Below are 27009 nucleotides of genomic sequence, written 5' to 3' on the forward strand. Positions count from 1 at the left end.
CACCAAGACTCCATGGCTTCAGCAGACTTTGGTTAAAAAAAATGCAGTGATGTTAATTACAATTTAGCAAAGTGTTTGCACACAAATGTGTGTGTTTTTATAAATACATGACATGCGTCGTTAATATTTGCAGTGATATGATAATAACAAAGTATGGAATTATGTACTTGTTAAATCATATACACGAGCAATATGTAACCAAACATTCTGTGTAAGAAACAACAACTTAACGTGATTCTTCTGTAAATTTTTGTTATCAAGACTTTATTTCTAAAACATCTGTCACCAAGTATATTGATGTTCATAACAGAAATTTCAGAAATGTATGGCTGTAACCCTCTTTCTTCAGCGTTGGTAACAAGTCTTTCAAGATAAAGTCTTAGATACCATTTATTCCTGCAGCATTTTTCTACATAGGCTCAGTGTTATTCTACCTCCAAGTTGTTCCACGTGTGGCCATTTCGACACATTATCACACAGTTTAGTAATCTAAATAATATTGCCTTGAAATATAGATTTATTTCATTTACTTGTATGAACGAATCTATCTGTTTAGCTTTATGAATTTAGACATGTGAGACTAAAAAGTTCTGAATAAATTTTATCCCTTTTCATGGCAAAAAAAAAATCAAGTCCTGAAGTTGATTAGTGTTTCGGTGTACTAAACTACCAAATGTTATGTGACGATTTCAATCAACATCACAAGCTATTACTGCAAAAAAATTGTGTGTCAAGATTATTTCAACAAACACCTTAGCTCTACGTTCCTTAAGTTTTACAGTGAGTATACAGAACGTCCAGAATCTCTGGGCCTCTACTTCATGCTTAACACGGGACTGGGGGACGTACGTTCATCGTGTTGAAAGTTCGCACTTTGGATACATGAACAGTTGCAATCAAAGAGCAACTGAGATACATATGTCGACAGCTTGTAATCTAGTATGGTACACGGTTTGAATACTGATTTCACTCAGTCGCCCAGAACCTGGGGGTATCTTAATTCCAGATAGAACATGCGTTGCATTTTTCCAACATGAATGAAAACTGTTGACTGCTTCTCTTTGCATCATCCGTCCTATTTTCGTAATTTATATACTTTCTTAGTTCTTCGGTAGTTTGTGTTAAACATCGTTTTGGGAATTGGCCTTGTGATTTTTAACCTGGAACGTCCATCTTGGTTGACGGCTGGTATACGAATGTCTGTTTCGGCTGCCTTCATGGGACAGAATATAGACGGCAGACGAAGTAGGACTACAACTTAGTCATCGGTAGCGCCGAGTGAATGTGCGGCGCTAGCACACTACCACACTAAGCACTTCGTCCAAGTTTTCACTTATACAATAGTGATCAGTTTTATGGGTGGAGGAAATCGGACTACCCTGTACAACCCACCAACCTTTGGTCAGTGATATACAAGTATGTATATTATATTAGTGGAAGACAAGTGGACTTCAAATAATATGAAACAGCGCAAACGGTACGTGCGCTGTCACCAAGGTCCCAAAAGCAGTATAGCTTGATTTGATCTTCTGAACTTATTTATGAAGAGCGCAACAGCTGACGCGTGAGTGATGCTGCTTAGAAATGAGCCAGAGAGAGGCCCATGCTCTTTTTATCCAAGTAGGAAACGGGATGACTTGGCTCATTATTTCACCTTTGCGCTAGATTTCAAGTGTCTCATAGTCCAAGAATTATCAAGATTACAGTACTGCCCAGTTGTAGAGATATTTCCACTGCCGCATAACTGGAACACCTCTAGGACACCTCACAAGGTGCCCCACTAACGTGTAGTGTACCAACACTGTACTTGGTCTGCTTATACAGCTTAACTCCCAACTTGGAAGTTTATCATTCAAGGGTTTTTCATTTTTACAATAATGAATTGTTTCGTGGGTGGACGAAACCGGGGTGTAAGGGTAAACCACTAACCTTTGGCAAGTCACTGACGAATTTGCCATTTTTGACGTACAGAAATGCACATCACGCTGGAGGACAAGTGGTCAGCATTGAACATCAGACTGGACAAACAGTCGCACGAGTGATGTTGTCACTTGTCACCAAGGCCCCACTATCAGTTAAAGCGAATTTACAAAACCAGGAAGAACCTGAAATTTTGAACTCTTTGTCCCAACATGCCTGGGTAATGAAGCTGGGCTCCTACTTACAATGATACGGTGGGACCTGTATAGGAGCTAAACATAAATGCACGGCTATCGGCAAACAAAATATCGCGGGTTGGTAGGGCTTTTCAATTTTTTCATTGTCTTAAGAATTTTACAGAAATCAACGTCCCAAAAAATACTTGCGCATGGCCCATTTTTTGAATGTCGGTTGCCAACAAACATCTCTTAATGATGGTCTCAGCAGAATTAAAATTCAGCAATTGACCAGATTCTATTTTTTACTGGGCCTGGTTGTTAAATGGTGTATAAGCTAATACTGATATTAAGCCAAATTATATATTCACAATTTTAACAAAGCCTGGTAACCAGTGCAGCTGTACCCAGACCAAATGGTACAGCAGCAGATTTAGTTTGTGTGTAATACACCTGTACACAATTATTTCTGGCCGAAGTTCAGAACTGAAGACTTGGCTTTAAGTTAAATCTGGAATTAAATCTTAAGACAGTTTGAACAGCCATGCCCAGGTTACAGAACACAGTTTTGCCTCATAGCTAAACAAGAAGATAGAGTAACAAGTCACAAGTTTGTTGAAGGATTTTTATTTTGTTGTAGGCCTCCTCCCGTCTGCTACAGGTATAAAGTCTGTTTACATCACCAGTCAACACACACCCTCGTACACACATGTAAATCACCTGATGCCTGCATCATGTAATATTCATTCTCAATATTCACAACAGCTTGTGCCTATGGAAAAAATCTTAACTAGAACTGAAATGCATAAATAACTAAATTTGGTGAATACAGTTTTAATTGGGGGCATTTGGCTTAACTCGTACCATATAGCCATGTGAATTTGCACTTTAAATGTCAAGCATTAAAAAAGAGGGAAAAAATAACATTGCCAATGAAATTAGTGACCTGAATTAAAAGCAATCAAAATGAATTACCCATAAAATCTTGCTTACTCTCCATGGAATTGTGAAATTGAGATCTTTCTACAAAATGTGATGAACAAATAAAACTGATTTTCAATGTACACTATATACATATTTACAGATATAACACTTGCTAGTTACATGTATTTACATATGTTCAAGTTTTTGACTTGAACAAATAATTTACCTGATCATCATTTGCTTATCTTATACAAAAAGTATACATGTAATTGAATTATTTAACTCTTTCCGCTATGCACCTCAAAATTTCAGAGACTTAGTCTTGGGTAAACTGAATCGTAAGTCTTACTCTTTTGGTCACTCCTATCAGACGCCATACCTTGTACACACAAGAAATATCCAGGATAAACATTTCTTGTCTACCTGCAGATATCCAAGATGAGAAGCACCATTACCAATAATGAAAGTGAAACTATGAGGTGTCCATTTTCTCCTCTTTCACTGCTTCTGATTTTTCCACAGCCTCTGTCGTTTTGGAAGATTCTGTCTTGACATCAACACTCTCTTCAGTTGTGTTCTTTGCATCAGCCTCTGCTGCCGGATTGACTGGTTTAATCTCCTCTTTTATTTTCTCTGGTTCTGGATTCTCCATTTTAATGGTCGTCTCTGTAATGACATCCTTCACTATATCTTTCACATCTACATCCGTCTCATTAGTCTCTGGTTCTGGCTTCACCACAGCTAGAGGATCAACGACTGGGGATGACACGGGACTGGGAGTATTTTCCACTGTACTCTAAAAACAGAAAGAAAAACTCCACTTGTACCAACTTCTATCCTTGATACATTATTAAAGTCATTTTGTTTTAAATGTTCAACGAAAGTTACATTATTTAATGGCAGCCTATATTAAGTGTGGCAACCACAGGAAATGTGGTCCTAAACTGAAGTTCCTAAAGTGACTCACAAGTTATAACTTTTAGCTATAATTAAGGATATACTTGAATAGGCTATTCTAGTTAAAAACAAAAAGCTTTTCAAGAGGGTGAAACGATACTACTCAGATAATCTAGGTGGCTTTGCTAAATTACAATCAATCTAAAGGCTAACCAAGCCTATGTTGTATTATCTTTAGGGATCATAATCGCCCATTTTGCCCCATCTGGGAATACATACAATCATTCAGTGTTGAAATACAGGCATAGAGATGCTTCTCAAAACTTGTTTAACGTCATCTCAGCACAGTTGCATAACCTGATGTCATATTTTCCTCTTTTAAAATCACATCAAGTATGTGTTCACATCCTATCAGGTTTTATTTGTTTTTGAGAACACTTCAAGTATACACAATGAACTGAGTTATACACTGTAACATGGAGCTATTAAGCTTACCTGAGTAGCATCTTCATAACACACAGGATGGTAGGTCTGCAAGTAGAGGTAGAAAAACATGTGAGTAACCAGCCCAGTTCAGCTAATTTTACCGGGTATCTGCGAGAAAATTCACTTATCTGAACACCAACATTATTCACTGGAGTCACTGGCCTTTACCCTTGTGTCACACACATGATCAATAGTTACACGAAAATCCTTCACTTTTAGGTCAATTGAGTTTACAAGCATTCTGGTCGCCATGGAAGTTAAGTGCACGTAGACTTAAGTGTGCTTTGTGAAAATATACACTGATTACATCGACACCATAATGCCTGTAAAGCTTATATTCCAGACTAGTCATTCAAAGTATCACACCACATTTATTTATTTGTGTTCCAGCTACTATGTGTATTTGGCACTACCAGACTGGGAATGTGAGGCAACAAAACTGTTCAGTAAACTGGACCACAGCAGATATTGAACTGGTGTCTTCAAAGCCCTTACCTTGTCTCCTGCCCGTACAGCATCCCGCAGATGCCAGTCTTCTTCTTCCTCATCAAAGTACTGTTCAAACGGCTCTCCACAGATCTCACACACCTGAGAAAAATTTGAGAGAAAAACAGACATTAAAAACAAAAAAATCAAACAAAAGCTTGTTTCTTAAGGCATCTTTTGGCATTACAACTGGAAAATTCAAGTGGTTCTTATCAAACAAGGTCAATATTTAGCAGTGTATGTGTAAGAGGCCATTCCCTTTATCTTGAATAGAGAGTACTTTCTAAAACCAAGATCACATTCTTACGATGTTGCCTTGCTGACGTTGATAAGAATATGTTATGCAGTTTACGAATTTTGTTTATGGACAGGCAAAAACATAAACGAGAGGTGCTTACATCAGTCTCATCAGAGGCAGGGGGACACCTAATGATCACCTCACTGCTGGGCAGATTGAACAATGGCTTCTCCGTACTGGTTTCCTGCATACGTTCAAATATAGAACTACGAGCTGCAAAAAAAAAAAAAAAAAAAAAAACCCAATAAAATGAAGTAAACTTTCAAAATTACTGTAACCAGAAACAAAGATCTCACAAGTGATTAGACAGGGCTGATTATATAACTTAATTTTATAAATTTACTTTCCTTGATGCTGCATTTACTCGTTAGCACTAAACACCATGACTGAAGACAAAAACATATATACCTCTTTCTTCTGATTCTTCTATCTCTTCATACTGGATCCAGTCCTAAAGAAACAAAAGACGAAACCAAGACACGTTAATTCTGATCCAATCCATCTTTAACAACCAGCGAAATTTTAAGTAACAACCAAGCAAAATTTTAAATAACAACAAGCAGAATTTCAGATGACCAGCAAAATATGAAATGTTTTTCTCTTATTTGTTCGTGATATGATTATATGTCAATGTATCAACAAATTTTCAGCTGATGAGAAATAGTATGAGTAATATCAATCAGATTAACAAAAGGCTTGTTAACAAAGTAGATTTAACACCGTCAACAAGTAACACTCATGGCAACTGATTCTGTACAGAGTAGGTACTATACGTATGTCGCAACGGTGTTGCAACCAGTCATAGGTTTCATGGCCTCATTTTTAATCTTGTGAGGTGGCACTAGTGTGAAACAGGACCTCGAGCTATTGTTACATCAAAAAATGATAGTAACATAAACATCTGCAATGTTATAATGTATCAGTTTCCAGTGTAACATCATTCTGTCTACATTGTGACATCATAATGAAAAGCTTGCAAACAAACATTTGACATCGATACAATGGTGTCAAAGTTGTACTGTCAGGCGTCTGACGGGTCAGCATTGTCTTGTTATCAACATAACCCTAGCCACTGATTTCTATGGAGCGGAACAAGTCGATACATACATTAGCAGTGTAAAACCACCGTCGGTTCTTGGCAACTCGTATGCCTTCCTTCTCCCTCTTGTTCTGTCTAAAATGCCAGTCCAGATGCTCTCTGTATCTCTCTGTGTCCTGTATGACAAACCTCATACCACAGGATGAGCACTGAATACCACTGTAGATTCTCTGTATAGCACCGTTGTAACGCCTGCAACGATAAAGTACAGCCTAAAGACAACCAAATAACCTCTTAAAGTGTTAACATAACACAAGAATTAATTTCAATCAATAATACAAACTGACAGTTTCTGATTTTCATTGTTGAACAAAATAGGTTAGTTATAAACTGATCAAGAAGTCATAATCTTTTGGCCTCCTTTTGGTCTTCTTTTTCTTTGTTGTATTCAAACTAATATTAACATGTAATACTCACTTTCTTAACTTATCCAGTCTGAAATCAGATATGTCCGGAATTTCTTCTATTTTCTCTTCCACAATTTCCTGAAACAGATACCAAAAAGACAAAAGCTAAGAATAAGAAAACATTGCATTTAAGAACATTTCAGTAGTAACTGCACTACAGCACAAAAATGCTTATTTTATTTATTTATTTGTTTTTTGTTGATTTTTGTCTAATGCCATACAAAAGAATTTTTCCTTTTTATGATGATGATGAATAATTTTGTGGTGGGAAAAACTTCATCAGAAATAGCAAGTCATTCATACCCTTGTATTGAAACAAGACTTTAAAGAATTCAACTGATGACTACCAGACTGATAACAGCTAGTAAACAATTGCAACTGCACAAAATACATTTACCTGAGTTCATCAACTTTGCCAATATTAAGCAAAGGGAGGTAACTCACCTGGCTTTCTTGATTTTCTACACTGGGCTCCTGGGTTTCTTGTTTTGGTTCCACTTTACTTATGATGCCAGTCGTCAGGAGTTTCTTGAACAGAGTGTTTACGTCCAGAGGGGCTGCAGGAGTGGTTGTAGGTTGAGAGATACCTGTTGGTCAACAAACAGTTTGATGTATAGCCTTACAATGAATGTCCTTCAAGAGTAATGCCTCATAGAAACATGCAAATGTAAGAAAACCTTCACAATGTCATGTGACAAACAATATAGGTCTACAACTTTAAGATAAATGTAAAATGAATCAAATGAAAAAAATATAAACTGCCTAATTTGATAGTCAATGAAGTGGCATTCTTGGTTTCTCTTCTGAAACTTAAAGACCAACATAACTCATAAGTAGTTACATTACAATGCAAAAAAAAAGCCAAGCGAGTGAAAAACGGTCAAAGAACTACCTGGATTAAACTGTATGGGCATGCCACCTGAGGCAGTCGTTTGCAGCAAGCCTGGCTGGGGTACCATTGGCTGCTGAGAACTAATGCTGCTGACCCCAGCAGGGAATGCTGAAGACACTGCCGGCTGTGAGATCATCTGGCCGCTGGAGTTCATCTGGGACAGTAGACTCAAGGACTGAGACACATTGGCCAGGATTGAGGGTGAGATTGGTATCTGAGGTAGTTGAGCTGGTAATGAGGGTAAGGACATAGATCCATCCACAGGGTGATTAGGTCCTGCCAGGTCAGGTCTCGGCATACCGCCAGGCGTCCCCGTCATCTGGAATGGGACAGGTCCAGAGCCTTCAAATCGTGGCCCTTCTAATCGAACTGGCATAGGCTGGCCTGGATGAATGTGTTGACCATCTATAATGTGAGGCACCATTGTCATGCCATCTGGATGGGGACCCCGGAATTCTGCATTAAATTGAGGCCCATCTGGCCTGAACAAAGGATGGCCTGGGCCTAGCATAGGTTGTCCTGGTCTCAGCATTGGCTGCCCTGCTCCCACCATTGGCTGTTCCGGCCTTGGAAGCACTAGCCTAGAATCCTGCATTGGTTGCCGGTGTCCTGGTATTGGCTGTCCAGGTCCTGGCATTGGATGTCTGGGACCCTGAATTGGATGTCTTGGCATTGGTTGGCCTGGGCCTTGCATTGGCTGTCCGGGGCCCGGCATGGGCTGTCCAGGACCGGGCATTGGCTGACCTGGAATTGGCTGCACTGCACCTGGCATTGGTTGACCAGGACCTGGCATTGGCTGCCCAGGCCCTGGTGTCATAATGGCTTGTGGTATAGAGAAAAGTGGTCGGTCTTTCCTGGCCTTGTCTGTCAAGATTGGTGGTTCATACCCAAGAGGAACCTCAGCTAGGATTTTCACTTCTGGAGGAGGTCCTTCAAGAGAGATCATATGTGTTCGATTTCCTAACTGAATTTCTCTTCTAGGGCCACCAAACTTCAGCTCAAACCATTTACCATCTATAATGACCTCATGTGCAGGCCCTCCTAGAGCCAACACATGAGACCTGCTGCCCAGGCGAACCCTAACTGGGGAATCACAGGGAACGAGGTAATAGTTACCATCAATTAGCACATTTCTTGGGGGTCCATCGAAGGCAATAAGGTGTTGCTTGCCCCTGATCATAATCATTGGTATTTTTTTGTTGAGAAGTAGCTCACACTGTTCTCCATCCACGAGGATTTTTCTTGGCGGGGGATCAAATCGCAATTCAAATCGTCTGTTCTCAATGATGAGGTCACGTGGTGGTCCTCCATAAGGCCCTTTCTCAATTCTGTCTATTAACAACATCATATCTCTGCCATCAATCTGAACAAGGACATGTTTGTCCCCCAGGACCATTCTTTTAGGGGGTGCATCTATTCGAACATCATGGGGTTGTCCATCCACCCAGAACAGTCTTGATGGACCATGATAGAAAAATTTGCACACCTGATTCCCAATCTTCAAATCCTTTACAGGCTCTCCAAATGAGTACACAATTTCCCCATTCAGTCTGATGGCTCGAGCAAGTTCATCAGCAAACAGCTCAACATGAGTGCCAAAAATGCGAATTTTTCTTGGTCGATCTCCCAGTTTCAATGAATACACACTTTTATCTATCACAACTTCTTGGTGATCATCAAATCCAAGCATCCCTGGGTCCATATCCCATCTCAAATCCTCATGTGGTAATGGAACAACAAAAGGATCTTTTGGAATGTGTTGAGCATCAAATGGTACATGTCTATCACGAAAATCTCTATCTCTCATTGCTGGGTCTCTTCTTGATCCAAAAGATCTTGGATGTGGAGGTTTTTCCCTTCGTGGACCTGGTCCATCGTGGAGACGCCTGTCCTCAACCCGGTGACCACCTGGAGGTGGGCTTCGGCCTCTTGGAGGACCTCTACTGCCAGGGTGATTGAAGTCCTCTCCTTCAAGAGCCGAGGGATGATCTCTGGTGTGTGGCAAGGGTCTAGGATCTTGTGGGTGGCCACCAGCTCTCCTAAAGTCCTTATCTCCACCATGATGCTCTGGTCGAAGGTCAATATCCATGGGAACACCAGGGGGACCTTCAAAAGAACCTCGCCGAGGTGGTGATCTACCTGGCACTAAATGAGGGGGGGACCTACCTGGCCCTAAATGAGGTGGTGATCTACTTAGCCCTAAATGAGGTGGTGGTGGTGACCTATTTGGCCTTATATGAGGTGGTGACATGCCTGGTCTATGTCGTGGGGGTGATCTGCCCTGTCTATGGCGTGGAGGTGAACGGATGGGCTGTTGTCGAGGAGGAGATCTTCGGTGTAAGCTCCTCAAGTCCACATCTCCTGGTGGAAAGGGTAAAACCTCTCTTTCTTCAGCACCTCGACTCTGCATAAGTTCACGTTCTCGCTGATAGTCATCCAGTTCTCCGATGGCTGCTAACAGTTCTTGATGCTGATGATGACTCAACTCTCCAGCAAGGCGCAGCTGCTCAGCTCTTTGAAGGAGCTCCCCTCTTGACTGCATAGACAATTCTTTTGGAATGGCTGTATTTGGGCCTATGCTTAGCCTCCTCTCTACTGGCCTCTTGCCAAACCTTGGTGGTATTGGTGGTGCCATCATGGGTGGAAAGTTTCTCTCCTCCACTGATGGAAGAAGGGGTCTCCTTGGAGCTCCAGCGTCTCTCATATCAATGTCCTTAAAAGCAGGCGGTATTCTTTCGTCAACATCTTCTGATGCAGCAAATGGAAAATCTTCTGGGTGGTCAGCTTTGAATTTTGCCCAGCGAGTACTGGATGGACTCTTCAAAGGTGGACACCTGAGCTGTCCTTTGCCTGTTGGGGTCGGAGGCAATTGTCTGTAATCTTGATCTTCAGACCCAAACAAATCACTATGGACAACAACAACAACAAAAAAAGCAGAATTAAGAGGACATCTTAATTAGCTAACACATTGTTGTAAGCTCTAAGAGTGGTTTAATAATATGATGACATTTCATAGGTTAAAAAGGATACTAGAATTAAGTTAAATAGTTGCTCTAAAAATGAAGTCCTGTTGCAATTTATGGGATCAGCTTCACGATACTCAATACACATTATTACCACGGCAGCGTAATACCCACAATACTGGTTGCTATGCATATGGTAATTACCACTGAAAATGACATCTCAAAAACACATTCAATTATAAGGCTAAACTGACATATTCCATAATGAAATACCATTGATTACTACACTAACAACACTTATCAATTCATCTATCAGTATGGGTACAAATATAAACTCCTTTGCTGTGCAAACCATGCAAACCTACGCTAAGTTGTGTTTTGATTTCTCTCATCTTTAACAAGGCCATTAGTGGGTTAGATGATACATGTAAATGTCATTGCCAGATATACAAAAAGGAGTAACCATTGGCATTTGGTAGCTAAAACTGACCTTATATCCCCATCTATAGCGGACGCCACTGTACAATTTTCCGGTGCCGAAGGGCGAGGCTTTTTGCTGTCCGGAGCTTCAGCCTTTTTATCAGATTTGACAGTATCTTTCTGACTTAAATCACGTTTTCTGGGAATCCTGAATGTTTTAGCAGGCTCCGGTTTTGGTTTGCTGATCTTGGCTGTGCTAGAGGCCTCTTTTGATTTTGAGTTTCTGCTTCCTGCTTTGTTGTCCTTTGTACTGTCTTTAAGAGCTGGATCAGATTTGCTTGATGTGGTGTTTTCTTTAGCACTGGATTTACTACTTTCCTTCCCTTTTCTCTCTCTCTCTGTTCGTTTTTTTTCTCTTGGATCATCAGTCTTTGCGCTAATCATACTATTTTTCTCACTTCCATCTGTCATTTTACTGGACTGTTTATCACTGTTAACAGAAGGTCTTCTCTCCTTGTGATCTCGTTCGGTGTCTCTATCCTTGGAGAAACTTGATCGACCCCTTTTGTCTGGTTTTACAGAGTCTGGGGACTTGGATCTCGACGATCTGGACTTTCCAGTGTGCATATCCACATCAAGTTTTCCTCTTTTCTCAGGTTGACCTCTTCTATGGTCATCTTCTTCACCGCTACTCTCTCCAGATCTTCTCTTACGATATGGGCGATCTCTTCTATCAAAATGATCCCTTCGCTTCTCATCTTTTCTTGAACTTGCCGAGGAATCAGCCGAGCTACTCCTGCTTCTGTGAGCAGGTTTGTCAACTTCCTGTGTAAGTTTAGACTGGGATTTCTCAGGACCTGTACTCAAGTTCCGACCAGAGGCAGAGCTATTCTTCTCCTGGGGACTAGATTTTTTCCTAGTGCTGTTTTGTTTACTGTCTTTGATATCTTTGGATTTTTCTCCCTTTAAGAGAGAATCTTTGTCTCCTTTTTCTACTCTTGGCTTACCCTCTGAGGATTTTGTTTTGGATTTAGAGGATGTGGGCGATAAAGATTTTGCTGTTCTTATTTTATGTTCTGGCTCAACTACTGGTGTTATTAAAGCAGGAGTTGGAGACAAAACGTTCTCAGTGGGGGGATTCAATCGTGTACTATTTACAATTACAGAGTGTACAGGAACTTCCACCACGGGAGCTGTGGCTGGGCTAGAGTTCTGAAGTGGCGGGGTCACATGAGTAGCTTTCCTGGGATCCCGAGAGGCCAAGCGTGGATCTCGATTTGCTAAGCGTGGATCTCTGGAAGGCCGGGCAGGCTTCTGTGGTGGAATGACTGGAGCTACTGCTGGTTGAATGGGTGGTAATGTTTCTGTGAGGATAGAAATCTCTGCTGGTAATGTCACAGGTTCTTGAGGCTTGGGAATCTGATCACTCTGAGAAAGAAAGAGTTAAAACAAGGTAAAAACTTTGGTCACCTGATAGTAAAAACTCCATCCAGTAGTACTGGTAATGTATGCAGAACTGGCAGGTTGAGGGTCAGTGTTGAAATCAGATCTATGCTGTTTAAGTGAAACCGTCACTAATGTTATAGCATCTTAGCAGCGTTTTCACCAATGTAATGACAAAAAGTCTCCTGTAATTATGTCTTCATCTCCCTGAAATGTAATTATGTCTGGATGAACAAATCGCTTTACTCATCTTGTGACCTTGAAATTACCAGTGTTCTTCAGAAGCCAAAATCAGTGGTTTCAAAATGTTTCCATTTCGCCCATTACTGGCATTCTTGTTGAATGCCGTGAACACTTGAGCAACAGCATTCTATTGGCCAAAAATGGTTTCTTTTCTTTTTTCATCAGTTTTCTCTGAAAAATGTAAATTCTAGCCATCTAACTTCAATGTTTCATTGTACGTAATTAGATTTCTTAAACTATTTAGGTAAGGTTTTGGTTGCCCGATCTCCTACTCTGTTCACTAAAAGTGAGGTGGCTGTACTGACCCTTAATATATTCTTTCAAGGTGTTGCCAAATAAGAGACTACTTATCTGGCCATATCCAGAGCTCCTATACTGTTGGGCCGCTAAACTGTGTTAAAATATGTACATTTAACAAACCTGATAGATTACCAACAAGACATTTAGTTTTTACAGACATTTCTTTCATTTGCAGACTTAAGGCACATTTTATAAAATATCTTTATCCTGACACAATGTCAATTTCAAGTTTAGGATAAGTACTTTCAATCTTTTTCTACATATGGCCCTATATTCAAGGATATTTGGTACCATGGAATATGCCAGTTTTTCACCTAGCTACACAGTATTATGCTCAAGTGAATCGGTTGAGGAATCAAGCAAATTCCTTGAAGTTCCATTAACCTTGCTTTGCCAGGAACTAGGTCTTCATGAAGAAATATGACACCTCTACAAGCAAGCACCCTGGTCCCAGATCATGAAGCCCTCTTATACTTAAGTCAAAATTTCAATCATTAACCTTTATATGTTTTATTCTGCTATTTTAACTGAAATTTGATTTTACAATAACTTACGAAAGAATTTACGTCAAGAAATAACAATTTTAAACCAATTTGAAATTTTGACATGTAGAAGACTGCTATGTGATTCCGGGGTGTAGAGATTCCCCTTTCCTGTGTTTGACAGAAACAATGCATCTGTTGTCACCAAGGCACCAACTGCCTCCATACAGGTTTGAACATTCATTGTGGATGACCATTTTGTTAGCCTGGTTAATGCATCCATCAACTAGGAATGCAGTTTTCCAAGGAATTCTTGGTTTCTAAGATGTTAATTTGAAAACAGGCCGTGCATACTGAGGAAACAATGAGCACGTGACTGGGCTGCTGTTAGGCAACACTTCAGCATGTGTAGACCTCGCATTGCCATGACCAAATTGCTGGAAGTGAGAGGATTGTTACTGAGCAAACACACCCTCTTTTCCACTTCACTGGCTTTTCTCTTCTGCTGCTAGGATTTTGCCACCATTTTGGCCATGCTGGTTCAAAGATTGAGCCCGCAATGGCAGATAAACCTCACATTTCACTGCAAACAACAGGGCAAGCATATGACTGTAGTTCCAAAATGAAAGTAGGATACAACAGGCACAATCCTAGCAACAAAACTGAAATGATTTAGAGCCAGGAATGGACCCACTCTGTGCAAATGGCAAACATCCTGTTCCAGGTTTTTAGGCAATTTGTTGTGAATTACATGAAGCCAGCCATGAATCGAAACACCCAGTACTTTATTGCAAGTACCTGATCATAGCGCTTCCGCTAAGACCAGAAACCAAAAGGTAAATCTCTCCCACTAATATGGCTTACAAAAAGACATAACAAGAGAAAGGCAATTTAATGGAGCCCAATTGTTCTGGTTACAAACCGAGGACAAAATGTACATGTATATAATTTTCAATAAGTGTTGATTCTCTAAAAAGTACAGTTTAATTACCCGTGAAATTAAAGCATCCTTTTTTTGCTTTTCCAACTTTGCTTTGGTCTCTGCAAGTTCTAGTTCTAATCGCTCTTGTTGAAGTCTTAGCAATTCCTGCTGCTTGGCAATTAGTTGTTGTCTCATTTCGGCCTCATGATCTTCTTTTTCGACCGGCTCTTCAGATGGCTAGTGGATAAAACTTGCTTAGTTATTCAAACTGCACACTGATGTCAATCGCAAAAGCATCCATTATACATGACATTTCTTAAAGTTTTACTCCACAAGTCTATCAGAATTACATCACATCAAATTCATTAGATGAGAAAAAGCACCAAATTCCTGTTAAAACCAATTTACAACAATCTCCCAAATTCAGCAAGAAACTCGAAGTTCTACACCATTTGCTGTGATCTTTAACCAGTGTCAAATTAAATTTAAGCATCCAATCCTCTTAAAACTACACTGCACAATCACTTAAACCACTCATGGTCATTCCTTAAACAGTTAAGATATTGACCAAAAATTGCCAAAATGATGAAACTGGCAGTGGACAATACATTGACAAATTACTACAGATACCACTTTGACGCCTTTAATAGTGGTATGGCTGGAGATCAATTTAGAGGTCAGAAACTTCTGTTTTCTTGGAGAAGTTTGGGTCAGGATATAAATTTAAAACTCGAAGACAAAATGTAATCCCATGATGCCATTAAAGTTACATGTAAGTTAACCTTATATATTGTACCTGTTTGATAAATTTAGGGTTGATGTGAATGCTTCCTGGTCCTTTGGATGGTGCAGTAATGGGCCAAGCCGGATCCATCTGATTCACTCTTACATCGATCATGTATAATTTCCTACTGGGAAATATGTCTGACCAGGTTTGCCTAAGCTTGAACAATGACTGCCGCGTCTTTTCATCAACCTAGTAGTGGAGGTTCAATCAAAGCTACATCAAAAACACTTTTCAATACAGAACCATAGTCAAATTTCCTTGTACTCCCTTGAAGTGAGGATAAAATTAAATAGCTTCACTAGATTAGTGATTGATCCCAAATTGCTATTTAGCTGTCAGATACAACTGTTTTTCTAATGAATACCCCTGAACTCAAGAAGATGGTCTGTCAAGGTGTTTTAAGACCAGACCCAAACTCATGTCAACATAACTGAAGGTCTTCACAAGCCCTTTAAATTTGAGGTTAAGGCAACAAATAACATTTCAGTGGTACACTGATAGCCGTAAAGGTCCAATGACTTCTGCAAGAAGCTGCATGAACACCCTCACCGCAACACAATGAAATCTGATCCCAATTCTATGATGAAGTTATGAACAATGCCCCTATTCTTCACCTTTTTCAACCACGTCTGCAACTAATATTTTACAACATTGAACGACCTGTAGGGTGTAGAAATCATTTGTACAGTTTTATGAAGCCTGCATCTTTCATTACACAAAATAATTATTCTTAGCATCATTTTCATAATTATGTATAAATTCCAGTGAAAGAAATGCTTTACTGTTTGCAAAGGTAGAAGATTTGCAGTAAGTTTGCTGAAAACGTTCCATTTCACAGAGTATGGGAAAAATAAATCGATTGTAAAAACTATTCTTGACAATCTTCAAATTTTTCACAGGTCAATATATGCCTTGTGAACTGCCTAAATGCCAAGTTTCTCAAATTGTCCTCGATGACTGTGTGCTGAGAAGACTTGGAAATCACTCCAAAAAGACGTTCTTTGTCGTTACAAACTTGGTACAACCAAAAAACATCAAAAGCAAGTTCAGTTTGTTGGTGTTATTTCGGGCAGCAATTACACTGGCACCCAGAAATTTCACTCATGAGCAGCAAGCTTCATCAGAAACCATTCAAACATTGCATTGTGACCACAAGCCATTCAAGTCTGGTTTCTTGATAATGCACTGCCGTAGCTGACAAATTGGGCTCGCCAGCTCTAAACCAAGGGAAGCAAACCTTTTTCTTTGTGGAACAGCAGAACCTTCTTTCCACTTTAAGGAGGTTGCCCGTGACTGATAACAATACAAGTGATTATGAATAACCATAGCCAGTATTGCTATTCACACAGGTAGAGGGCACTACTGTTCCATGGGTTACAAGAATTGTTTCCCTTTGCTGGAGGACCCCAATCAAGGTAAGTCAAACCAGTGACACTTGCAGAGTGTGAAGCAGCATATTCCAGTAATGCCACACTTGCAAATTGATATCTTCGAACAGGCTACTGATGAAAGAGGCAACAACTTGAACATCAAGCAGAGCAGATTTCCTCTATCCTGGAGTCTGTGCATCCATATCTTACACTAATTATGGTGGGATATCCTCTCGAACAATCATGCTGAGTTTCAATTGACCATCAGTAAACTATACTTGACACAACTTATGAATAAACCATGGAATGCACCACAAACATAATTGTTACCTGTAAAGACTTTACAACATCTGATATGGTTTTGATTCTTGACAAGTCCAGCTGCTAGCCTTAAATATGCTAAAATGAATGATTTTTATTATAAGCCTATCAACAACAACAGGCAACCGAAATATTCCCAAGAACTTGTGTACAGGGTGAAAACATATGTAGCAGTAAAACAAAAATTGGTTTGTGATAACTTGCTTATATAATTAAGAAAAATGACGTCTCCATGGTGAAAGCAAACTACATTTAACAATTTAACAAAATTTGAGCTAACCTTTTCAAAAACACCACAAAATATTTGTGTGATGTTATTTGTAAAAGCAGGAATATAATTGGACTGTGGCAGGTTCTTTATTATGGAGTCAATCAAGTACATCACAGACAGCTTGACAGATGGCTTCGCCTAAACAAACAGAAATAAAATAGCAACAGTGAGCAAAATCTGGACGCACGACACTCTTGAGTCACACAGCTGACAGCCACCTGAAACACACAATCAAAGAATTAAAACTTTGGAATTCACAGTTTTCTTCTCTTTCTTAAAGATTATCTTGAATTGTATATCAATTCTGATGAAGGCAATAGGGGTAAAATGCTCTGAAAAATGAGAGGTTCTCAAAAATATTTTTTCAACAGAAGCAGTCCATAAACCAAGTGTTTTTGGGGCCTTTGCAGTTCCTCTCTTGTTTTCAGTGTTGCACTTCACTCTTCTGTGGCAAGGTAGATCACAGCTGTAAGAATCCACGTCAATTGTCACTCTACCTTTACTAAAGTCAGCATGCTGCATTTCTAAAAACCTTGCTGAATGTGGACAGGCATCTCAAACTCTACTGAAAATACCAGAGCTTCGGTTAGTTCATTTCTTCTCCGAGCCAGTCTGGAAAGCATGAAGTTCACAAGCTCTGGCCAAACAAGTTTACCTGTATTCAGTGAAGGCTAAAAAATTAAAGTACTGCATTAACTCCTGTGGCCTTTGAGCGGTTAGGTAATTTGTTAAACTTAACTGCATTCTAGGCACTATTTTCCAGGGTACTCTGCATTTCAAACCTTGCGTATATCTTGAAATGTTCCATTTCTGACTATCTGGAACGAGACAACATTCAGATCTCCTGCTCCTGATTTCTAGAGATAAACCTTTGTGACCAGGAAATCCCATGTCTTTGTGACAGATTACATCCTTGAATTGTTAAACCTATTTTCACCGACATACTGTAACATATTGGAAACCAAGTCATAAATTTTGGGTCCAAACTGAATATTCAAGTACATCATGTGACAAACTGACTTTCCTACTGTGATTATTCATGTCGCCACAAAAGACAAACCGATTTATTATCAAGCAGGACGAGATATCAGAATACTCAGTTTGGAACCAAAAGAAAAGGGTTACCTTCAGCATAACATTTACATGTAATGCTTCACGTATACCATTAAGCGCTTTTGCAACCGTTAATTTACAACCTTAGCGTTCTGTACAAGTACATACAACTATTCGCTGATTACAAGCAGAAGCCTATCTCTTGCTGTACAAGACAATTCACGTTCAATTGAAACTTGTAGCGTTGCCTGAAATTCTGGTCCCGTATCGTTTGTTTTTTTTATTTAAGTGCTACTCCTCTTTCAAAGCCTTCGCATGTTAAAACAATGTGGTAACCATGTCATAAGATGGATTGCTCTCCAATACCAAAGCCATATGGAGGATTATAAGGAAAGCAAGTTTCCTGATGCTATCGCTAATGGCTGAGGTTCATCAACAAATGGTTTACTTTTAAATACTTATGCCGTTCCTGCACAACTGCCTTTACTTGATGTCATATTTGTCCGATTCAAAAACATATCAAGGACATTTTCACATCAAACTGTGCAAATTGCACCTGAATTCTGTTATTAGGTATGTTTCCAAACAATGGTGTCAGTTCGATTCTGTAAATTAAGGAATCATCCACAAAATTCTAATAAAGAACAATCCAGCTTCTTCCAAACTGGAGTGCTCCTAAAGAGTTAACCTCTGGGTTGATCTTGGAAGGATTTTGTTCAAAAGGTCCAGGTAGAGCTTCACTCTCAACACATGGCTGTTAGCCATTAAAGCATGGAAGGTTAAAAGGTAGCAGTAAACATCCGCAATGTTTCCTAGAACAACAAATGACCATTGGGAGAACGAGCACACTGGTCCATAGTCGCAGTAACTTTTTTCTCTCATGGTTGATCAGTCACGATCAAGGCAGGCTTCCTTCATATGGTCTGTCATGGCGGTTTAAACTCAAAGGTAGGCTGCCTATCTGGCCATTCCAGGCTTCCTCTCCCTTCCTCTTCATGAATTTTCAAGTGGATCATCTGCATTCGCATCTTGTTTACAGATTGTACAAGACTGACCAAGTGTCTCCATTAAAAACAAACAAGTCTAATGATATGCAAATTCTGAATTACACGAACTGGCCCCAGAACAAAAACACTTCCATCATCTGCATAATTTATAGTTTCTGAGAACTTGACCAAGATTCTTCAGTCAGTGTAAAATACATGCATATCTACATCGAAGATCATACAGCATTTTTGTTCTGTTTCCAGTCTGAACTCTCACCTTAAGCAACACTGCCAAACAAGGGTGTTCGCATACAATGGCAATAACACAATGAAAGGATCACGCAACAAATTCAAAGAACATGGAATCTTTATTGTGTCACACTCACAGCTGATACAGCGCAAGTGATAGAAGTTCTACTTGTTTTTGCCTCAATGTCTGCACTCAAGTACAAACCTTTGGAAAAGAGCAGAGTAAGTACTGTGTTGAAAAGTTGTTTCAGTCAGCCAGTAGTAAATGTTTGATATGATGTGTTCGGTATGCTGATACTAACCAAGAGTTGTTAGGTGATATATGGTCATAATAGGACTTGTCCAGTGCACACAGGTACATTAGGAAAATTGTAACACTGTGACACTATTTCTTTCATCGTTGTTTAATCCCATGCTCAAGCCCGATTAAATACACACGAATCTTAGAAAGCTGTCCTGTTAAAGACAGATTGATTGTTCAATTTCACACACGAGAATTTTGTACTTGTATGTGAGAAGTCAATTTTCACTGGTGGAGGAAGCCGGAGTAAACCAATGACCGCATTCAATACACACGAATCTTAGAAAGCTTTCCTGTGCAAGTCAGATTGATTGTTCAATTTCACACACAAGAATTTTGTACTTATATATATGAGAGCAGTTAATTTTCATTGGTGGAGGAAACTGGAGTAAATGACCTTTGTCAAGTTACAGGTAGACTTTCCCATGGTGTGGTGTACAGCATTGAACCAAATAATTTTGGAAGACAAGTGGTCTTGAACTAGTGTAAGACGACACAAACTGCCACAACAATGCTGGAGACCGCCTATTTTCTCCATCATGAAAGCCCCTACTGACAGTGAGAGCGGCTCATCTGAAAGTGGGGGGTGTTCATTTTTAAAACGGTCTTGATTTTTCGCCATTATCGTGTCTCGGACTACTCATCAGAAGTTCATAGAAGTGATTAACTGAAGTAGTGAAGTAACAGCTGTCATAGTTGTACGAGTGCTCTGAAATCGGATACGAGAAGCATAAGCCTGAACAGTCTCCAAGACGTTCGATCTACCCAAAACAGACTTGCATCTGGAAGTTCTTTGTACAGGTTACTATTTCACTGAAGTGATGCAGACGAAAAAATAAAAGTTTGAATAATTTCAACCAAAAGATTCATTAAAATTTTGGCAGACACAAAGAAATCTCAAGAACACCCAGTCTGTGGAGGTGCATATGGGGAGATGGAACAGCTTTGACAGCCTCTGACCTGGGCCATCAGAGGCAGTTGTGACTCATCTGCCATGTACTCGCGCTTAGAGTAAGTGTAACAGACGAATCCACAAAGATTCCCATGGGGAAAAAGTGTAAGCTGATGTCCATCAGAATCTTAGCTTTTCTGATTGACGCATTACTTCAGTATTTGAATACCGTTCGCACTGGCAGCCAGGCACTTTGTGTTGTCAGTAAGGTAAGTGCAGTTTTCGGAAATTTGTGACTACACAGGTTAGTTGTAGAACCTCAGTTAATCTGTTTATACAGTAAAACGCACAAGGCTAAAGTAACATAATCCCAAGGGGTTGCACTGGAGTGTTTATATTCTAATGCTACATTCCCCTAACACCAACAGCCATTTTCAGAAACATTTGTACATATCTTTTCTTCCCTGAATGACACACTGCTCGACCACAGACTGTGCACATTCGCAGAAAAACATAAGTACAAGCTTCATGAATCTGGTTATGTAACTGTGTGCCAATTAGGACTTCCATATTCATGATCACAGACAGAAAATAACTTTCGCTAACACACCCCTCTCAGGCAATCAATGATCAAAACCTATGGAAATTGAAAACAGTGCAGAGAAACTTTACAATATGCTGTGACATAAAACCAAAAGCATGTTTTGCAGACCATCACAATTTTAATATGTTGTGCAGAAAGTTTGTCTTCTGTCACATATTATAAACTCTGATTTTTTTATTAGATACAGTGAGTTATGAAAGGAGGATTTGTAAAGACTAGGTTTGTGTTCACATGTTGCTTTCCACGTTCCTATCATATTTTTCCCACTGTCATGAGTTACTTTTCAAAATTACTTTTCCAACTTTTGATTGATTAAAAAAATGAATGGGAAAATCTCACTCACTTGATCCGGTTATCAGGAATCTTTTTGTTTGTTATGAAAAGCTTAGGATTCAAACTTCCATCAGACAGCGTGTTGGGTCCATAGCCGGATGCTAATAACACTAGAGCATTTCACTTGTGACAGATAGTGTTTCATAGATGTGTTAAAGACAAATGAACACAGTAAGCGTTGAATGCACATGTGTCAAATCTTTCGTCTTGTGGACTACATCTGAAAAGGGTCTAATTCACATTTGGCCAACCTCTGAGGGAAACATGAATTAACTGAATCAAACCGTGCAGCAGAAAGCTACATGTAAACACAGCAACCTAGTTTTCACAACCGCCAAATTACGTCCCATATTATGCCATTTGCCTACATCTTTCCATGTTATCTTTCACCTTGCTGTTGTGGTGCGTCTGAGAGATCAAATCACTAAACGCAGATCTAAACATCTTGTGACCATAATGTACCACCATAAAATCTCAATCATACCGACACAAGGATATTTATATCGGGAGGTAATCTAAAATTTCTTGATCTTGTCCCTGGCTAAATGGCCATATGGTAGGGGGCACATGACCTTGAGTAATAGGCCTATTTTTAAAGGTATTCCCTTATTATCACTAAAACATTGAACGAAAATCAAACATATAATTGTATCTTTTATTTAAAACCTGCTGTATCCCTAAATTTCAGAATACTAACTTAATATAACACAAGCATGCTTTGTGTTTCGTTTTGTTTTTTTTTCTGGGAAGGTCAAACTGGTAGACATTACGCAGCGTAAATCTGAACTGAATAACATGTAGGCCTAAGCTGTAGCCCACGCCACACAGAAATCAACAGTTACACATTACTTATACATTAGTCTTACAAACTGACAATAAAATGTTAACTTTAGAGAAGTAGTCTCAAGTATTTAAACAGACACATGATTAGATTAGCAGAAGGATGAATAAAAAAACCTTTGCGATGTGGGTTTCGATCACATGGACGATTTCGTTCGCACAATCCTCATGGTCTTCGGCTAACATGGTCAACATGTTGATAAGAGGCTTGCTGTTGCATGTCAGGTCGGCTAAAGAAGACCTATACTCTTCGATGGCTTCAGCAGATGCCATTTTCGCCACAAAAATGACGATCTTTGGCCTATCTCTTCTCCACTGTTTTCTCTCGTCGTCCCGAATTCATCAAATATGGCGGAGTGGCGTTGTTCAGACACGTGATCGAATTCCAACCAGAAATCATTTGATTGGTTGAAAGAGCCATATGACGACATGTGAAAAACAGTTTCTGTTCAAACTCGCACCTTGCGCCAAGTCGTATTTCCAAGGTTATACGGACAGTACAAGTCTTTTCACATTTGCAGTTTTATGATTTTTGTATATACCGTTGCGTGTGTTTCTGTTTCAAATGCACACTTTAAGTGGGTTTCTTTTTGTATTTTTTGATTTCGTTTTGCGATTAGTCTAGACGCATCACTGTACACATACAGACTGAGAGAACATTATACGTAAGCACCATATGGTTACAAGTAGGCCTACACATTGTAGGCTACATGTATTTTAATATACATGTACATAAACAGATAAGTACACCGTTAGTCTCTATTTGAAAATACTGGGTGAATCAATAATAGAGGGGACAAAATATGAAAGAGGAACTGATTCATTTGTAGACAAATAATAGTGATATCAGTAAGTCAACAGTGGGAAGGTCCGTCAGCAGCCTGCGGATGGTCGTGGGTTTCCCCCGGGCTCTGCCCGGTTTCCACCCACCATAATGCTGACCGCCGTCTTGTATGCGAAATATTCTTCAGTACCGCATAAAACACCAATAAAAAAAACGTAGGACAACAATGGCAATGTGAAAATGGACTATTATTGACGTGTGTGTGTGCGTGTGCCAGATGTAACATGCATCAAGTCACAACACAATGTCTAAGTGGCAAGGTTGCTTACAGGATCTCAGTATACAGTCACAGAGTCGACTGAAGGAGCATAAAATAATCTAACACATTAATTTATGCCAAGAGAATCTCAAATTCGTTTCTTTTTTTCAGAGTAGATTTACCTGCAAGCCAATAAGTATGATACATTTCAGCAAATAAAAAGAAAAATTTAACGATGGAGATGTAGGATGTAGTTTTAAGTCGTGAAGTAACTGTGTTAAATTTTTTTTTCCTGAACCATCATTGTGTTGACTGTAGGCCCACAGTATAGCATACATGCAGCTCTAACTTTCATCCTGTACTGAAAGTGTATTATTATAATATAATCCAGACAGTTGTTAACCAAAATAACTTATCTGTTATGCTGTGAATAGCAAATTTTAACTTATCTGTTATGCTGTGAGTAGCAAATGTTAATAATATCACAATATTTACTAAATTAAACAGTTTAATTTCACTAATGGAACGGTTAACTTTCCACAAATTTTAAGATCTTTACGGTCATGAAAAGCAGACGAAAATCTTACCAACTTTGACCTTTTGTCGACTTAAGGTCACTTCCGGTTTTAAAGCGCACGGGGAAAATCGGAGATTTCACAAGTTTACGACCATATTTCTGTAGGCCATTATTTGAGGGAAGATAGTTTTGTGTTTATCTTGGTATTGTCTTAAGTGTTTGTTTCAAGAAATCTCGATTCCATGCTAGGAAGAAATGGGCAAGCCAAAGAAGGATCGGAAAAATCGGCAGGAGGAAGACTTGTACGTAAAATATGGCAGGACAGCATGGCATATTGTCCTTGTGAAAACAACAACAACAGGCAGTAGATATAATACTTTGACAAAGCTTCGCCTAAATGGTTGATTGCACCATGTGTGGTTGAGTGCACCATGTGTTGATAATGTTGAGGGGCAACATATGGCGGGTTTTATTGAAAATACCACAAGTAATTAATTTCCTGCTCTAAAAATCATGTGTAATCGGTAGTTGTAAGACTAGATGAGTGGTTTTGTTAGTCGCTGACCTTTTTCAGAGATGGACATTGTGCAAACCAGGTTATTAGTGAATTGAAAAACACCCTACAACATGATGGCAACTTCATCTTAAAAACTCCAGATGTAATCACCAGTCTACATACTACATGTACACTTAATCATGACAGTCCTAATCAGCACTCCCCATTTCTGTTAACATCTGATTAAAATAAACTTCACCTCATCAGGTAAAAATGTTGACTTTTAAAATATGTATGACAACAAAAGGAAAAATCAAATCATTAAAATGTCATGAGGAAAGGTGCCTAATTCAGCAAGCTAAATGTTTTATTGTTTGTAATTTTTACCTGATAGGTTTATGTGCACCTGTCATATATAAGAAAATAAATACTCATTGTATAACTCTTTGAAGTATAGTGGGCCAGAAGTCCTTTAAAATTGGTGTAGTAAACACTAGTATATATTTTTCTGCCAAAGTGTTTCTGGCTGTCTTGTTTTGTTTTACTCATAGTGGTTCAGTTGTTCACATCAAGTAATATGTTATTTTGCTTGAGCTTTTGATGATGTTGTGCTTACACTAACAACCAGAGATATGGCCTGCCAATATATTAAGAATGTCAGATAATTCTTTTGTGACAACAAAGGAAAAATGATATTGGGGTAAGGGGATGCATGAAGTGCTTGGTTTTTATTTCTTAATACGCAGTTTAGGATGTTTCCTAGCATAATAAAAAGTAGACAATACTTCTTAGGCTTCTTCTTGGGACATAAAAATGCCTTAAAACTAGTTTTCCTAATGCCCCAGCAGTCACCTCTGAAATTAAAACCTGCAACAGTAATAGCTAAAAATAGTGAAAACTAAGCAGGTCTGGCATTCCCAGTAAGTTCATTGATGACATCATTTCCAAAAATTATCAAGCATTGACAGAAAATATCAACAGTAGAGTGGTTATAGAATTATAGAGTCGAGTGATTATAGATATAGAGTCAATCTCAAAAATATTTTTTTTTTTCATTCTCTCTGAAAACCATAATCTTTCTAAAGTACCCTTTCATGCACTCTTTAAATTGCAGTGGAGATGACGTTGACTTGGATCCACTGGCTAATACAGGTAACACAGAAATGGCATCAGCACCCTGTGGCAAAATAACCAAGAAAGATAAGAAGAAAAACCGACTAAAAGATGAAGAAGGGTACGATCTGTTTTTTGCTGTTGTTTTTTTTTTGTCTTTATATTGTGTATAAGAATGTCGAAAATCTGCAGCTGAAAATCTGAATCAGTGATTGAACCACATCAAGATTGGTTGACTTATTAATGATGTTCAGGAAAAGTGTTGTATGGTGTAATTTATATGAAAGATGGTAAAGTTAAATAGGCTAGTTCTGTTCACAAGTATTACACTGTTTTGAACAACGTAAGCCAGGGTTTACGTTGATCCTGAGGTAAGGAATATCCCTCTGACTTCAATCAGGCCCTTTGTAGTGCATGTATTACTAAAGGAGAGGCAAACATTAAAATAATGCCAAGACTTATTTAACTGAAACAAATAAGTGTGAAAACTTATTTGCAGATATGGACTTTTAATATTTTGTTAAAACTTTTTTCCTTCCGAAGAAAAGGGTGTTCAAAAATATTTTTGTATGGTGGGTATTTGAGAGCACCTTTTGGCATATGTCGTCTGTGTAGAATATTGTTCTAAATAAGGATGTGATGCATGTCTAATACATTTATTTGAATGTAAATTTGTTGTTTATATCCAAACACATGGATTTAATCTGAATTATGGTAATATTTATGAATATATTGGAAATATAAATATGATCTAAATCCAGGTTGAACATATTAACCAGCTATAAAGACCAAACTCTAGTGCAAATGTATGTCTTAAACATGTGTTACTTCCTCATTTATAACATTATTACACAAAAGCAACATATACCAAGGGATGGTCCCAAATACCCACCTTACAACAATTATTTTCAAGTGTCTTTCTCATTAAAAAAATATCGTAAAAAATATTTGAGACCATACTTATAATTAACTTTTCAAACTCTTTCATCTGAACTTTATGTAACTTTTATGCTTTCTCCACCTTTAAATTTTATTGTGTATAGCATACATCACTAATGATTTTATAATAATAATAATAATGATGACACAGAAAAATGGACAACGAGCCTCTACAGATTTTGCTCAGTTTAATTTACTTTAAAGTTAGAGTTTTGAAAATTGTGATATTTAGCTGCCAGGCTAAGTTTAACAAAGTGAATTTAACCTTTGTTACAACTTTATCATTCTAGACATTACACTGTTCTCAATATATATTAGACAAAATACAACAAAGAATCTTTGGAAAAGATAAAGGATTATTCTTACCACTCTGGACTGGCCCGGATAGCACAGTTGGTAGAGCGTCTGCTTCGGGACCGGTAGATCCAGGATCAATCCTTGATCGAGTCACACCTAAGACTTTAAAAGAGGAAGTTGTAACTTCCTCGCTTGGCGTTCAGCATGAAGGGGATAGTGCAACGACTGGTTGACCCGTA

General features: G+C 38.8%; 1 protein-coding gene across 1 annotated transcript; it reads right to left on the reverse strand.

Moving 5' to 3' along the window:
* Positions 1–2707: 2707 nt before the first annotated feature.
* On the reverse strand, positions 2708–22703 carry LOC135473747 (pre-mRNA cleavage complex 2 protein Pcf11-like). The gene is made up of 14 exons (XM_064753626.1): positions 22483–22703; positions 17117–17245; positions 15155–15334; positions 14428–14595; positions 11039–12396; positions 7586–10491; positions 7138–7280; positions 6704–6771; positions 6295–6478; positions 5596–5638; positions 5288–5400; positions 4899–4991; positions 4413–4448; positions 2708–3816 (listed from the first exon to the last, which is right to left on the reverse strand). The coding sequence occupies exons 1-14, from the start codon at positions 22636–22638 to the stop codon at positions 3493–3495; spliced, it is 5901 nt and encodes a 1966-aa protein (XP_064609696.1). The 5' UTR covers positions 22639–22703; the 3' UTR covers positions 2708–3492.
* Positions 22704–27009: the final 4306 nt, after the last annotated feature.

Source organism: Liolophura sinensis, chromosome 8, assembly GCF_032854445.1.
Source record: "Liolophura sinensis isolate JHLJ2023 chromosome 8, CUHK_Ljap_v2, whole genome shotgun sequence".
Taxonomy (NCBI): domain Eukaryota; kingdom Metazoa; phylum Mollusca; class Polyplacophora; order Chitonida; family Chitonidae; genus Liolophura; species Liolophura sinensis.

Excerpts from the sequence above, each read along its gene's own strand:
- LOC135473747 (XM_064753626.1), bottom strand. The coding sequence starts at position 22,638 with ATGGCATCTGCTGAAGCCATCGAAGAGTATAGGTCTTCTTTAGCCGAC. Across the intron at positions 15,335-17,116 it reads TTTGTGGTGTTTTTGAAAAG|GTTGATGAAAAGACGCGGCA; the intron begins GTTAGCTCAAAT and ends CTCCACTACTAG. Across the intron at positions 4,992-5,287 it reads CTGCCTCTGATGAGACTGAT|GTGTGTGAGATCTGTGGAGA; the intron begins GTAAGCACCTCT and ends AATTTTTCTCAG.